Raw genomic sequence first — 16,794 nt, forward strand, 5'->3', positions numbered from 1 at the left:
AGAAAGATGCTGGATTTCAAGAGTTAAAATATGACAGTAAAAAAAAATCATAACTGCCTTTTAAATAAACATCAGTGTTACTGATCCAGTTGTTTATGACTCTCTGTTCCAGCCCATTTCACTGACAAAAGCCAAGTGAAATTAGCATTTGATGCATGAAAAGAAATGGAAAGCCATAGGCCTCACATGAAAGGGGAAGCAGTGGAATAAACAAACTCTGATTGCATGGAAGAGGTTGCGTGTTCACTTACAAAGAAATCAGTGGATCAGGTTGTTTTCAGTCAGGAGAAGAAAGAGCACACTCTGAATAATTCAAGGAATGGGGACACTGAGACTCTTCAAGACCTCAGTGCTGCTGCTGCGCAGCCCAAGGGGAGTTGCCGCAGCAGGCTGGGGCCCGGGTAGGACTCTGAAAACATGGCTCAGTTCTTTGATTTTGCTCCTGACCAGCAATGTCAGCAAGTTCCTTGTGGTCTGTTAACTTTTGGGGCTGGGAGTCTGAGCTGATTAGCTGAAGTTCATGCTAACATGGTTATAATGTCTTCCTGGGGCAGCTGGCCTGTGTCAAGTTTGTAGAGTAGGAGACTAAGCTTGGATCTGAGGGATGATGTATAGTTGTCATCTTGGGCTCCCTGTGCCTCAGGTCCCCTCTGAAATTACTCCATAGAACTAACCTTTTTAGTAGAGATACTGTGAGGCTAGGTCAAGCCTGGGAAGTTCTCTGATAATGGGAGCCTCATTTAGTATCTGAGCTAAATGGAAATAACGCCCTTCAGCTCCTACCGTTCATAGAAGACCTGGCCTAACACTTCTAATCCTGCCTGCAAGGACAAGACCGTCCAACTAGCTTTGTATCTGTTTAGTAATATCTCTGAACTGGTCTTTTTTCTTGACTCTGAATAATCCTACTCCCAACTGCTGCTAACTCAGCCTCAACAATTCCCCAATCAAAGAATCTGCAGCCACTTCCAACCTGCTCCTGGCTTGTGCCTGTTCTTTTCCTAGGGATTCTTCAAACCTGCACTTCCCATGCCATGAAGAAATCCCTGGTCAATATGAACCCTAGCCTGAATGTGGAAGGGGAATGCAGTGGGAGGAAAGGAAATTAAGGCCTTTGATCTCTTATTTCATCTGGAAGGCATTGAGAGACAAATGCTTTTGACTAAACAAGCTGTCAGAGATAGAAAGTGAACAGATCCACATGGATTGGGTGGGGTGCTCTCTGCACGAGCCGACGGGGAACTGATGTAAGGCAAGCCATGGGATGTTTCCCAAGCATTCCCCTGCCTGGTGATGTAATCTCTCATTTGTCATGTGCCCTGGCTAAGGCTGATCTCTACGCATGCCAAGGATGAGTGGAGGCAGACTTGCTGTCAATCCTAGGATAATTAACGTTGGAAGAGACCTCTGGAGGTGTCTAGTCCAACCTACTGCTCAAACTGGGGTCAGCTTTGGGGGCAGACCAGGTTACTCAGGGCTTTATCCAGTTGGGTTTTGAAAACCTCCGTAGTTGTGTAAGCCCGGCGCCGCAATAAAGAATTCCTGCTTTCTAAAACAAGTCTTAGAGAGTTCCTCTGCTGGCGTTTACGGTAACATTTGGAGACTGAACCATCTCTCTGGGCAAGCTGTCCCAATAATTGACTGTTCGCATGATGAAAAAAAAAGGTCTTTTAATCCAGTTTGAACCTCTTATTTTAAAGTGCCCGTTGTTCCTTGTCCTCCTGCCATACACCACTGCGAAGAGCCTGGATCTGTCTTCTTGCTAACTTCTCACAGGTATTGTAAGCTTGCTATTAGTGCCCCTAACTTCTCTTCTTTTCTCCAGTCTAAACAAGCCCAGCTCCCTGGGCCCTTGACCATATTGCTTCTCAGTAGCTTGTGTCTGGAAAGAGGCAGCTGAAGGCACGCCCCACCTCCTTGGTAGTGCAGGGAGTGTGTTCTGGGGTCCCCAGAAAAGGATTTATAGGCCTATGGGCAGGTTAAGGCAACTACAATGGGTGATCAGCACAGCAAACGAGAACTAGAGGAAGGAATTCTCAAACCAGGGCACCCATTTGCATGACCCGCAGGTGGCTGGGTGCTGTGGAGCACCCAGGAATCACACAGCTCATAACAGGAAGCAAGCTTCTAAAATCACATTGCCTCGAGACACCAGCCTTCCTTTTCCTTCCCAGTGTAAGTACCTCCTCCCAGCCAATAAACAAAAGTCTCCCCCACTCCCAATTCCACCATCTCTCTGCTAAGATCATGCAAACTTTAGCCCTACTAGGCTCACTAGTCTTCAACCTGGTGATCTTTGAAGTTACCTGTATAGCTCCTTCGGCTCCACTGCCTGGTGATCAGGTCCCCAGGTGGGAGACTCTGACTTCACTCAGGCATGTCCCACTTCTGCAGGCTCCTACCCATCACCCCAGAGCAACTCCCTGGGCTAAACGTGGCTCTGGGTCTTTTGTGGTTGTGCCCTGCTCTTTTCCAAAAGCAAATGGAGCAGGGAGCTGTTGCTGGTGCACTGTGATGAGGATAAAGTTCCTCTTGTCACAGCTGGAATTAAAATCAAGGTCATTTTACCCCCTTCGAGTTCCTCCTTTTCATCTCAGTCCTTCCCCAAACAGGCATCTGCCTCTTCTTGGGTGACCCCAGCACGTGAGACAACTGGGACAGGACATCCCTGCCTCGTGGCTGATTCCACCCAGTTGCAATATTTATATATTTCTTGCTGTCTCTTGCTCTTTGGGACCCTGCAGCTTCCTGATCACTGCATTTCATTTGTCTCAGGTTTTAGAATTTATTTCGGTGACTCCAGTCCTGATGTCTGAGACTGGCTGAAAATAGTAACTCAGTCTGATCTTATCTGCAGCTATTAGAGACTTCAATTATATCCTCCCGGGACTATCTATTACTCCTAAGAAATTAGATCTTGGTTATTGTTTTCTTACCCCTCTCCCTGTCCTCATAAACCTTCCAGCTATGGGTTTTGCTTTGATGAAGCTTTCCAGGAGCCAGATTGGACTTTTACAAAGTGTAAGATAATCAGGCACTTCCCTAAGCCCAGCCATGCCTGGATCCCAAAGGCCTTTGATAGCTTTGCTTCACAATGCCCTGAGAAGAGGTAATGTTATTATCAATTTACTGAGGGAGAAACTGAGGCACAGAGTAGTTACTGGTTTCATTTGAAGAACTATTTCCACTGGATACTGTTGGAATAAAGGACACACAGCACATTAAGGACCCAGGGCACTGCAGACCGTGGGTTGGCAGGCCTGCCCATGGCTGCAGACTGATCTGATGGTAGGCGCCAGGAGTCCTGACTACAATTAATTAGTCAGTTCTTCCTCTATAACAAAAAAATGACCAGTTTACAGGCTGCATTAACCAATGTTCAGCACCACTATCCCACTCCACTCAAGAGTAGATGTTACTTTGCACTTCCAGGAGAGAGAGGGTTCCAGGAGTAACTGCATCTTCCAGCACCTGGTTAAGGAGCTGGCTAACACCAAATCTGAAGGTGTGAAGAGCAGGCTGTCCTCTCCGCTCACAGTGCATCACCAGTAGCTCTTCTCCCTTCTGCCAGTGCCAGAATTCCTTGCAAGATTTGTTTTTAGGAAGGGGCGCAGTGTAGCATTCACACAGAAGCCACTTTCTAGGGACTATGAGAGACTAGCTGCAAATTAGGGCAGAGATAGCTGAGAAAATTGCACAGTGTGCAGCGTGTGAACATCTAAGGACCTACAAAAGACACCGAAATTAAGCTAAGTCCAGGTTAGCTTCTGGCCTCCTTGATCTCAGCAGAGCCAGAGATTCAGGCCTGGAGCTCAGCACGGCACATTTATATAGGGGTGGTTTTCCAGTGTGTAGCTTGTTTTATTGAGGTCAAAGCATGGAAAGAAAGACAAATATATTAGACAAGATAAGGTCAGAAAGATTAGGCCCAAAACTCCAGTTCTTAGCACCTCAATTGCTGGTATGTTTGTAGTCAAGATCTACTATCTCTGGCTTGAGTCCTTCCCTAAAGTAAATATATAAAGTAAATATTTGTAACTCTTGTGGCTGGGATCTGTTCTGGATGAATGTTTTTGCAGTGTCTTGTAGTATGATGCTTCAAAGCCAAGTGGAGCCATTTGGCACTATCCCAAATCAATTGATCACTGGCAACAACAACAACCTTTTCCTTTATTTAAAAAAGGCACTGTTATTAATTTTCCAGTCCCCTCTGTTGCTTATGTATGGTGCACTTTGCAGTAGAGGCTCTTTGTGTGGAACTTCCCTACTTGTCCAACACTTTAGATTTAAATACTGCACATCAGCCTGCTGCCTGGAAAATAAACAGATGCTGTAACAGGACTCACATTCCCTGGATCTTGGCTGTCAAGCAAAGAAGGGAATGACATGGACCACCAGAAGCTGGGGCTTGTGGCCTTAAATGACTAAACGTTCTTTAGCCTCCCTGCCAACTTGCTAAAGCACGCTGCTGTGCCGGGCAGAGGTGATTGACTTGGCGTCTCCAGAAATCAGGGCCAGGGTGATCATCAAATAGTGGGCAGCAGGGGGTGGATGTGCAAGCTTGTGGCTTTTCAAGTTTTCATCAAAACATGAATCAGTGTCTAGATTTTTCCACATTTTTTTCCATGTTTTCATTGAAACCGATAATAAAAAAAAAAAAAATAAAAAGAGAAAGAGGAGAGGATGTGGAAAATATGGCTGAAGTTTGGATTTTATACAATGTTTGTGACCTGGGTATAAAAGCATAAGGCTGTGACAGCTTGACAGCAGTGCTGGAACGAGGCCAGAGATGTACCACTCCATACCCACTGAGGCATAAATAAGTATTCCTGCATTACAGCTGGCACGGACAGAAACCCTGACTGACACCAGGCAGAGTTAGAACCACGCTGGGACACTGGTGTGGAAGTCCCCCACGGCTCCACTTTGCCTGGCATGCTCTGGAGTTCACACATCTAAAGCTGTAGTAAGGGCAGGTCCGAGACAGGGCCTGGTTGTCAGAGCTGCTCAGTATTTCCCTGGAAGTGCTGTTGCACTCGCAGGGGGATTGTTTTACTGAGTGGGTGCTGTTAGAATTAATAAAGACTTTGGAATCTGACTCAGAACAAATATTTATTTCCTCTGCAATAACATGTAAGTATTGATAACTCATTCCTTAACCTTACTTTTCCAAAATTCTTTTAACACTTCCTAAATTTCAGCATCAAATGCCAGGTGAATGTTTTCATTAAAGATAATGAATAATTAGTTCCTTATCCCAGAAAAGACTCACCTGAGAAACTCCTAGATTTGATCAGTGTGTTGATATTTTTTAACAGGATTCATTTCTACATATTCTTTAATCAGCCCAGAAGTTCAAGAAGGAGTCATACATAGACATGTTTTGGAACCGAATTCTTGATTGAGTATTTTTGGGGAGGGTTTCCTTTCAGAAAACTAAATTTGACAACTCAAATCAATTGTATTTTCAGCCACAGAAAAACTTGATTGAAAAGCAGGAGTGGGCATGGGGACTGGGGGTTTTGGTTTGTTTTGGTTTGTTTTGGTTTGTTCTATAAAAAATGTCCACTTCATTGAAAAACTATTTCTCTTCCACCTGCCAACCCTCCCCCCAACAACAACAAAGTCCTTTGATGTAAAATTTTTGGCCAGTTTAACCACAAACATACATAGACAAGAAAAAGTCATCCAAAGATTTTGGCAAATCAGAGCTGCATTTTTTTTCCATAAGAGGCACAGTTAGTTATCTTTCCATAATCCCCAGTTATTGTAGCACCCAAATGGTGTCTAAACTTCACTATCATAATGACCAAAATGTGGCTCATAATTTTTAGTTAATTTGCTTTCTCCATTTTTGGGGCGTTTGTGGGCTTCTACAAAGCTTTGTCTTGAAAATCCGGGTGTGCATTATCAACCATTAATTACATGGAAAAATACGTTGGCTTCATCCTCAATAATTCCTTCAGAATTCCATTTCTGAATTGGAAAACTTTCTTCCTTTTCTCCCCAATCATCTGTTTGAGTCTGTGTTAAACATCAGATACTTATTAGAGAACACAGATTTTAGTCATAAACAACTGTCTTTCGACACTACTTAGGTTCTTTCTTTTTTTAACCACGGAACGCATCCCGTTATCTGCTCTTACAGGCCCATAGTGACATCTAGTGACTGAATTGCATAGGGCAAGTCAACAGAAAAACTATGGGGGGTTCCGAAGAGATTACCTCGCTTCAAAGGTCTACTTCAATAACAAATTTGAAAGTTATTTTGAAATATTTATGAAAAAAAAAAGGGAAAAAAGTCTTATATTAAATCTTTGTAGCAAAGCTGCAAAGAGAAGTGTCTTCATTATACGTATGGGAAAGACTTTAATTTGGAAGAAAACACGTTTTAAAAAAATTGGAATACACATTTTAATTGTATCAGGGAAAACAAAGGGACAATACCCATCTGGGGAAGTCCTTTTAAAATAGTTGGGCCTAATCCTCATCTGTAGCTCATTTGTTGCTTCCCAGCTATCGATTCCCTGAGGTCAGGAATAAGGTGAGGACCAGCTGGTCTTTATAAAAGCAGTAAGAATAGCTTTATGGGGTTTTTTTGGTGTGGAGTGTTTGGGCTGTGATAATGGGCATCATCCAGTGAAAGTTATGTTGAGTAAATGGCTTTTATTTGCATTCTTCCTGGAAAAAAAAAGTAAGGTAGCCGAGTTGAAAGGCTTGTTTTGGCTCTCAGGCTGGTGGTCTTTGAGCAGAGCTCCTCTAACAACAGTTGGGCTGTTGCAGAAGAGGGTGGGTTTGGATTCAGAGGAGAGGTAACGTTGCTTGTCTATTCTGGAGTCCTGTGTTATGGGAAAAAAAAAAAAATCACACTTCTCTGAAGTACACACTTCTGTGTGTACGCTTCTTCATTGTAATTCACTGACAATCTGCTACGAGTCCCTAGATATCCATGGCTCAGGGAAGTTACAAATGGAAACAAAACTGACTATTAAAACCAGATGACAGTTAGATGGCTTAGTTCTCTTATCACAAACAGGATGAAAAGCTGTTGGGTTTGTACGATTCTGGCATGTTTCTTTTCAAAGGAAGAACTTAAGATCAGCTTGTGTGTAAGATTTGGAATGGTATCATCAGCTTTCTGCTCAGTAAGAGCAGGGCATTACCCTAACAGCACCAATAACTAGTTTTAGCTTCTGATCTGTTGCCAACTTTCTACACAATCTCAGACAAGTTACTTCGCTTCTGAGCGGCCTTGTCTTCACTGTAAAACTGAAACACTGTGTGCCCTTGGACACTGATTATCTCTATTTTTCTATAATCCATGAATTCTATTTTTACACAATTTTCTTGGTTACTGGCAGAAATCTTAACATATGTCTTCTTCGGTTGATGACCTGGGCAGCCTGTTTTGAGTTAGCCTTCTCGACTTGCATTATTTGTCAGTTTTCTCCTCCTTATATTCACTTCAATAGCAATTTGATCATTTGTGTTGGAACTAAAACATCTAACATCATGTAGCAAAATAACTCATCTTAGATTCAAGGTTTTATATTTGTGACTTTATTGACTTTAGATTGCTTGGCCTTGGAATAATTTCTGAACTAGCTTTCTTTGGAATTGGATGACTGAGTTTGAAGCAAGCTTCGAGCAATGAAAACTTGTTGTGTCCCAGAGACAGTAATTTAAATATATAGGGTGGCTAGGTCCTAAGTAGAGCAAATATTGTGTAACTCATGGTGCCCCCCAGCAAACTTGGGGAGGACACACCAAAACCCAACAAATCTTGTCCAGTCCAAGACTCTGAATAGTGTGCAGTATTGCTGGAGTCAAACTTCCTTATCCCCTCTTACTGTTAGGTAAATTGCTTTTTGTCCAAATGTAGATTAAAGCTGCATTTGTATTGTGATCTGGACATTCAAAACCATGTACAGATTAAACTGGGGGGGAGAATCCAGCATCATTTTTGTGGCTCTGGTTTTCTCCTACCTTAGATTCTCCCAGGGAGCAGAAGCACTACTGGTGACAGAGCCTTTAAAAAGATACTGCATCTGATGAGATAGATGGAGGATGGGACCATTTTACAATGGTAGCCCAGAAAAAAGGGAAAACCCTGAGGTACATGATGAGCCAGACTGAAACAGCTCTTGTTGACTTGTTTAAAACAGTTTCCTCTCTTCTCTGTACTCTGATAATTAGTAGACCAATATCCCTGCCATGGCTAGAGCAAAACCAACATTTAAATTGCTCCTCTGGCTGCACATGGAAGTATTAACCACATTAAATCCTTTGGTGTTTTCAGTATCTTGCATATAACCAGAAAAATCATCTTTTTTGATATTGTAACAGGCTGCGTGGTGTGATCTCTTACAAGCTATTAGTGAAGTCTTGTTTTTCAAATAAGGAATTGCAAAAAATGATTGAAACAACTTCAGTTGCTACATGAATAAAAGTAGTAAGGGATCTGTTGACTTATACTTGTTGGCGCCCAAGTCTACACGGTGAACCCAAGGTTGCTAATGAGGACAGGTTAGCACTCTGTTCGAGTGTGTTTTTAATGTTTAAGTACAGCATTTCTAATTGACGAGAGTTCTTTAACTTGATTTATCCTTGGACTTACTACTTCAAGTAAAAGAGGAGGTCGCATGTATTATTTGGCAATCGTAGCGCTTTATGAATTTTAATTAAAGCTCAATATCACTGCTGCTGGAATGAGGTGAATATGACATTTTGAATTTAATTATGGCCTACGGGCCAGGATGCAAGCATGGACTCCAAACCCCCTGCTCCGTATGGTCACTTGGCTTGTCTTAAAAATTCCAGAGTATTGAAATACTTCCTTGTTCCAGTCTCTGTAGATGAGGAATTTCAGACTTGCACTTCTCTTCTTAAAATGAACAGGCATGTGTTTACTTAGCAACATATCTATAAATATTCTACAAGACACAAATCTTACCATTTGGCTTACCACAGTTCTGAATTATACTACGTACATAAAACTGAATACCTGTTACTCTAAATGAGAATGTCCCTATGGCCTGCAACTTCAGTGTTCTGTGTCAAGGGAATGGTGCTCTGGGCACTTCCTCTCCTCACTTAAACTACTTAGATATGGCTTTCCAGGTAGGCCAGCTCTTCCACCTTCCCAGAAAGAACATCAGGTGTGACACCTGGATGCTTGAAAAAGGCTGGTGTTCCTCATAGGCTTCCACATAGTGGAAAAATATAAACCACAAGCTGCTTAAGGTGTGCTAATTTTAGAAGTTAGATGCATCCTTACTGTGGATTTCTAAATATGTAGATATTGAGATGTCTTTGATTTCAGCAAAACAGCAGCAAAAACATTGTGTTGCAATCTTAATTCTAGTTTAAATGAATGATCAGACCTTAGTGTTTTTAAGTTACTAATGCACTGGAGAAGTGTTTTTATTATAACTTCTCTGTACCTCTACCTCAGCAAATACAGCAATATAAATACTTAATACAAATGGCACTGAGCAGATGAGTCAAATGGGCTAGGTAAGAAGCATTACCTTTTGCTCTCCACTTAGGAACTAATTAATATGGCTAGCAACGTATTATATTTGCCAAAGCTTTCCATGTGGCAGAGGTGATGGTGATACTTTGAGATCACAGCATTAAAAGGGAAAATTACTCCTGGTTTCTGGTCAGCGTGTACTTCATTACAAACACCTCCAGGAAAAAAAAAAAATCTTAATAGGTAATTGAAGAACTGTTAGTGAGAACCAGGCCACTTCTGATCAAAAGTAACAACTTCATCTTACTCAGAGTCATCTTGTGCTTCTGGGTTCAAACAGATCAGTTTATTTTGCTAAACCAGAGGCGTTTCTCTGGGCTAGAGCCCAAAATGTGCTGCCAAGGTTGTGGCAGAAGCAGCAGCAAGAACATACTAATTTTAAAGGGAATGGACCACCTACTTTGTCAGCAGAAAGTTAGTGCTATTTAAGCTCCTTGAAGTGTTGAAATGATTTGAGCAGATGTTATATTGAAAATATTTTCAATTTGTTGTCAGAATGTTGCTAGTATTTTGGGTTTTTAACATAAAACAGAACTACAGCCAATGGTGTTTATGGATGTCTAACTGCTTGAAATACTTTTTAGCTGAGACCAGAATCAATACACTTCTTAGTCAGAGCAACCCTTTTTCTGACTGCATTACAGTTTAAGCCATGCTCCTATATTGTCACCAACACAAAATTAGGATGAACAAGTATTGATGTATACGTGTGTGACCCAGTGGCATTCCTTCTAGGCCACTATTCACTTCAGGGCTCTGGCATGCTGATCAGTCATTATTACTGACATTAACTGAAGCATTTTTGTGCAATTGCTTAAGACTGAGCCAATCCTCCGCGCCCCTCGTGGCACAATGAGATTCAAATAACCACACTTCTATCAGTTCTTACACAGACCAAATGATCACCTATACAGCAAAAGTCTTTTATTAAAAATCACAGCACACAGATCCTTTGGCCAATAAAGGCATACATGAGAGGACATAAATACACACAGAATACGCTTACGCAATTACCAAGAGTTTTCATCATCACAGATAGCTTCAGGTTTCTAGCAGTTTATTTTCTATATAAATGCTGAGCAAATAAACTGTGTGCCACACCCCACCCCCAAATGGTAAAGTTATGTGGCTGCAAAAAATGTGCAATTTCATTCAATTGTTTAAAACATACTCAGCACAGTACCCCACGCTAATTCTGTTTCATAAAGGCACACTTATGTAGTATCCTTCAGCTTCAGATAGGCTACGAGTAACAGACTGATCTGTTTCCAAGTTTTACTAGACATTACCTAATTAGTCTGTATTAGAAGGTAATAACTGGCATATTATGTTGGCATAAAGTAGTTCCAGTTCCAAGGTAAAAGCATATCTTACACAGGTACATGTAGCAACAGATCTGAGTCTTGCAGGCAGTGTGTTCTAAATAAAATGTGTAGTAGTGTAGGTGTTGACAGTTTGTCAAGCATACAGTAACACCAAAACCATATTTCAGCTCTGATGCTGGAGCTGAGCTGAACAGAAACTAATAGGAATGCAACTCTTAATCACCTTCCCATGCTGCTGGGCTTTTAATCAAATCTGCAAAGCTAGCACCTTAACCCCCCAAAACATTAGCGTTAACAGATATGAAATACAAATGTAAATGCTCAAAAATGAGGCATTTCAACTACAGAAAATGTAACATTTGTCAAAAACATGACACATAGAAGCTGTATTTGAGCACACTTCATGTGAACAAGGCTAGACTTTTAGAAAATAAAGTATTCGGTGACAGGAATAGTAATTTGTAAGTTGGGCTTGTGGCTTTTTTAAATCTTGAACTGACTATAGGCATTCTTGGAAGCTTGATGCTGTTTAAGTGGAACTGTTTATTTAGTGTGGCAATTAATGGTTTAACTACTTGTTCTTACACACTGAAGTAATTAAGTCATGGTGCACATAACTTAAAAATCACTGGAAAATAAAATCAACTTTCTAATTGAGTTTATGGCATTGTCAGCTTTAAATATTTCAGTACCAAGTCTTAGATACGATCACAGAGAGGGCACATCATGAACGATTCATTTCTCTACTGTATCTATTAGCTCTGGTAGAATGCTAAATGCCTGATTTAAAAAGTAATTTAAAAAATAATCTGTAAATAATAACAAAAAGCTCAATAGTGTTACAGATCAACTCAATGGTAGTCCTGAATGGATGCCAACATAAACTTATAGACTTGACACAGCTGCTGAACTTACAGTGCGTAACATGCTGATATCAAGAAAAGCTAGGGTGATAATTTTCCCCCAAACTAACAATAATATTAAAAATGCAAATTATTTATGAAGAGAAAACTTGGAAACCAGCAGAAACACTGTTTAAAAAAATAAAAAGCCCAACACATCACTAACCTATTGCCGCTAAGAATGGCTACAAAAAAGAAGATAAATCTGTTCCTGGGTGATTTTGTTTTCACTAAGGCCCACAACAAAACTTTGCACTCTAATATAGCTGCTATAAAGACCAAAAACTGCTTTTTTCTCAGCAGCACATAGACATTCTCCCAAATGCTGGACCCACTGAAGTCAGACTCTTCCCCCCACTGAAGTCAGACTCTTCCCCCGACTCTGGAGAGGGACAAAGATTATATTATGGTTTTCAAGTATAAAAACATCATATCTGAGACTTCTGAGATGGTGTCAGGAAATATGGAACCTAGTCCTGAGAAGGTATGAAAGACAGCCTTCAATTACTACTTCTAAAATATTCAATTCTTACGTTATTCAAAATGTGCTTTATATTTTGCTTTAGAAAAAATGGGCTCAATTTTGGACAGACTTTTTTAGTGACTCACTCATGCAATACACAGATGTTTCTTGATTACTCAAAATAACATTAATAGGTCTTTCACATGCAAATTCTTTGTACTAAAATATTAAAAAATAATCCTGCACTAGTTAATGTTTTCCACACATGTAGGATGTCTGCTATCTCCTAAATGATTCAGTTTGCTTTTAAAATACCAAAAGTCTCAAAACTTAATCTTTTACTTTTGTGGAATTTCCCAGTTAATTGGGATTGAAATCTAAGTTCTGTATTTGCAGTAAGTGAATGCCTACTAAGAAAACTAAAACCACCTACCAAAGGACAAGAATCAGTCAAACCTTCCTTGTTAATTTGTTCATTTGCAACTAGAGCAAAACATGGGTAACCTTAAACAGAAAAGGGTACAAGGAAGCTGTGTCAGACCAAGATCCAGATAGCGAGTGTGTAAGAGTGGTCACCATCATTCCTGAGCCTCACTCACCCTGCAAGTGTGCGGGCAGCGTGCTCGGCAGGTCCAGCGTTTCTCTGCCATTAATTTCGCTCGCAATGAAAAACACTTTTTTGGGGGGGCTGGGGATGGGAGTTGTGGGTAGGGATAGTCAAAGTCAACAATGTAAACAGCTTCCATGGACACAGTTATTGATAGCAGTGGATAAACAGTACATTCTTACTAGCTTGAGACATGCAGCAGACTTTTCATCTGCAGTTTGGATCCCAGTACTTTAAATAATGGCTTGTACACCAACAAATTCAAGCACTGTTTGATATGTAATTCTCATGGACGTTACAGTACCTCCTTAAATTTAAAATGACATTTAACTATCTTATTTTTCCTATACATAACACATTTTCAATAATTATAAATAAATACTCACATTACAAGCATTTAATCACATATATACACACAATACTAGTGAACCCCAAATGGCAAATAGGCATTTTTTAAAATGTTAAAACCAATTTGAATTTCCTGTAATCTTGTTGAAGTCTTGTTTTAGAGTAGTATACCTTGCTGAAAAGCACATCTGCCTGTCAATACATAAGCATGCAGTAGAATGGACACATGCTAAAATAACTTTTTTTCACTATCTTAACTTTGTTTTAGAAGTCAAAAATTTCTTTGAATTTCCAAAATAGAGAATTATCATCCTCTGCAGAAGACTCTTCTTAATCCTCAACAACTTAATCAAAACAAGAATAACAAAAAAACCCATACTTGATTCCTTTGGTATGAATTGTTACCTTGCTAATTTAAGAAGCAAAAATAGAGAGATATTGGCACCCTTTTTTTTTTTTTTTTTCCTCTTTGCAATTTGTCACTTCCTGCAGGTGGGAACAGACACTGACCTAAGGAGTGGAGGAAATTAAATTGTATGAAAGTGCAGTGTGCAACAAACAGTAAATATTATTATTGATAAGTAAGAATGCCCTTCAGGCATAAAAGTAAAAACTCTGCTTATACTGAAAGATCTGTAGCTGACAAAGTTTACTGGAAGTCAGTAGCTCTGTACTAGTACTGGAAAAAAATTATTTCTGTGTGTTAGAGCACCTGCCATTCAACAATGTTTGAATTACAGGCTTACCAAAAGGTGTGAAGATAAATAACATGGTGAAATTTTGTAAGTTATCTGTTCTACAGCCAAGAATGTCATGTCTGTGTTTACTGTTCAATGCTGCATCTGATGCTGACGAGCTCTGCCAGTGCTAGAATTATTTGTAGACAGGTCTAAGGGACATAATCCCATTTACTGACATATCACTTGGGCTATTATCTTAGACCTCCTGTAAAATTACTTTTAGTTCCACTAAAAGGTGCTATTGGAGAGGAGAGAATTCACACAGTCTATCTTTGGGCATCTAGATGTGACTGCTGGGGGATTAGTCTCCTTAGATTGCGATGTATCTCCCAAAAAGAGAGAGAAGGTTCTCCTCAAACAGGAATCTGGGGGGTGGGGGAACCTATTTTTCTTTACGTGCAGAGTTTACTTTCTTAGCTGAGGTACCCGCATTAGGGCAATCTTGTTTGAACTCTGAATAGCTTCCACTGACCTAATCCTGCTAATTTACACTTTACAGAAGTAATCCAGAACAATGTAAATCTGAAGCCTACTATGTCTGACCTTGTAGTAGTCAGTCAGATTACTTACTGTTGGGAGAGGAAATGTTTCTTCATACACAGTGTGTTTGGAGGATAAACTAAGAACAACACCTAATAACTGAAGGGTAGCTTTGTAGCATAACTATTTGCCCCCAAAATAAGATAACGTAATCTGTATCTGCCAAATACCATAACTCATCCACCTTTCTAAATATAGACTTACTCCGTAGCTGCCAGATAATTTATGTACATGATGTCTTTAAAGCAACAACAAGCTTAGAGACAAGTTACACAGAAGGTCTAATAATTCCATTCTTGTAAATCGGAGCACTTGTCAAAGAACAGACTCTCTCCCTCCCCTAACACAAACATCCTAGGTAAAATTGTTCCCTTTACTTGACTGCTTGTGTCAATAACCAGCCACCAGTTTCCACTGGCAATAGCAGCTGATTTGTGGCCCCATTAGAATCTTCAAACCTTGCCAAACTGACACTTCTTCCTTGCCAAGAAATAAACAGCAGATGCTAGTTTCACAATCTCATAGATAGCATAAAGGCCTGTCATGATCTTTAGCAAATAAATCTTAGAATCTGTTAAAAATCTTCCAGCATCTTTTCATTCAGGTTATCTCCCCCAAATTTTCTGTACTATCCATATCTTGCAACCTATTATTTGCCTTCAATCCCGTCATATGAGCCTTTCCATGCTTTTTCTCATCTTATTTCTTTTTTTTTTTCAAACATCTCTATATCATGCCACATCAGTAGCTCTTAGGAGTTTCGGGGTTTCATTGATTGTGACAATGAATCGTGCAAAATCTTCTGAGTAATTTTTAAGCCCTAGTTACTGGGACTCTCCCCAAGTAACAGTAACCGAGCTGAGAGAGTCCATCAACATTCTGCCTTTTCCTTCCTCAGACTTTCATGGGATGCCATCCTTCCTTTGGCAACACTGTGAAGGAGGTACTCCCCAGTCATACATGTAGGAAAGCCTGAGCTTAACCTCCTCCTTACAGAGCTTTCCTTCTTTAGCCAGGGTCTGGTGCTTTTCCAGCATGTCCTCGATGCTTTGCTTATGAGTTACTATGTACTTATTGTTGCAACCTCGTGATTTATACTCAGTGTCAAAACGAGGGTCGTGCACTCTCTTCACGTCAATGGGAGCCAGCCACACCCCCAGGGAGACATCTTCACTCTGCCACATGTTCAGGTAGTCTCTGCTAAGACGCAAATAGTGCACCAGATCTGCAGAAATCACATAACCACCACCCAGAGCATATGGTAGATAGTAGTCACAGAGCACCCAGGCGCTCTCTTTCCATTTGCCACCAGATTTCACTCGACCGCGGCCAGAAAAGAAGCCCCAGTAGAGGCGACGCGGCTCCTTGGCTCTCAGCTCTTCCACCAGCACATCCAAGCGTACGAAGGTATCGTCATCGGCCTTCAGGGCAAACTGGAAGTCCAGGTGCAGATCCAGCCAGACGTACGTGGCCAGGACTTTAGTAGTCAGGTTCTCGTAGGAATCCCGCAGTTCTGGCAGAAGGAGGAGGTCTCTGTGCCGGCTCTGCTCCAGCTCCAGGCTACGAAGCTCCTCCGCCCCCAGCCCGCCTGTGCCGATCACAAAGCGGCTCCAGATGTCATCGTGGGGGGGACGCCCGGCGGCCGAGAGCCACGTGCTGCGGATGATGCTGCGACGCTCGCTGTACTTGGGGCCGCTCGTAATGAGCACGGCCAGGAAGGCGGTCTCCTCCGGGGAGGGCGGCGGGGCCGCGGGGGGCTGCGGCCCCCTAACACCTCGCGGCGGCAGGGCCGCGGGCTGGTTGTGCGGGAGCCCGCGGGGGGCTGGCAGGGGCCGGAGGCCCTCGGAGGTGCACTTGGCCAGGTAAAGCAGCACCACGGCGAAGAGCGACAGGCCGCCCAGGCCCAGGGCCGTCTTGTGGCGGCACAGCAGCCGCAGCAGCTTCATGGCCGCTGGGCCTCGACGGGGCGAGCGGGCCCCGCCCGGAGGCCCCTCCCTTCCAGGCCCCGCCCCCCGAGGGTTTAGGCGGGAACGGCAGGAGCCCCACCCCCGGCTGACGGTCGCCGAGAGGGGACAAGCTTCCTGTGGGAACCCTCACCGCGCTCCGCCGGCCCTCAGCGGTGGTTTCATGCCTCCTTCCTGCCTCTTCCCCCTTCTCCCCGGGGAAGCGCCGGCTCAGGCCGGGCGGAGGAGCGGCTCCGTCCCTGCCTACCTGCTGGGCCTCCGGCGCGGGCTCGGTGCGTGCCGCGGCCGCCGCTTCGCTCGCCGCTCGCCTTGCGGGGGAAGGGGCAGGAGGCGGGGCCGCGCCCTGCACCACCTGACCACGCAGGACGGC

General features: G+C 42.4%; 1 protein-coding gene across 1 annotated transcript; it reads right to left on the minus strand.

Annotated features, from left to right (window-relative positions):
* Positions 1 to 10,437: 10,437 nt before the first annotated feature.
* B3GALT6 (beta-1,3-galactosyltransferase 6) lies at positions 10,438 to 16,771 on the minus strand. Its single transcript, XM_074893221.1, has one exon. The coding sequence runs from the start codon at positions 16,404 to 16,406 to the stop codon at positions 15,363 to 15,365; it is 1,044 nt and encodes a 347-aa protein (XP_074749322.1). The 5' UTR covers positions 16,407 to 16,771; the 3' UTR covers positions 10,438 to 15,362.
* Between the last annotated feature and the right edge of the window lie 23 nt (positions 16,772 to 16,794).

Source organism: Strix uralensis, chromosome 23 (assembly GCF_047716275.1).
Source record: "Strix uralensis isolate ZFMK-TIS-50842 chromosome 23, bStrUra1, whole genome shotgun sequence".
NCBI lineage: Eukaryota > Metazoa > Chordata > Aves > Strigiformes > Strigidae > Strix > Strix uralensis.

Bases quoted from the DNA above. Each gene is read 5' to 3' on its own strand.
- B3GALT6 (XM_074893221.1), bottom strand. From the start codon at position 16,406: ATGAAGCTGCTGCGGCTGCTGTGCCGCCACAAGACGGCCCTGGGCCTG.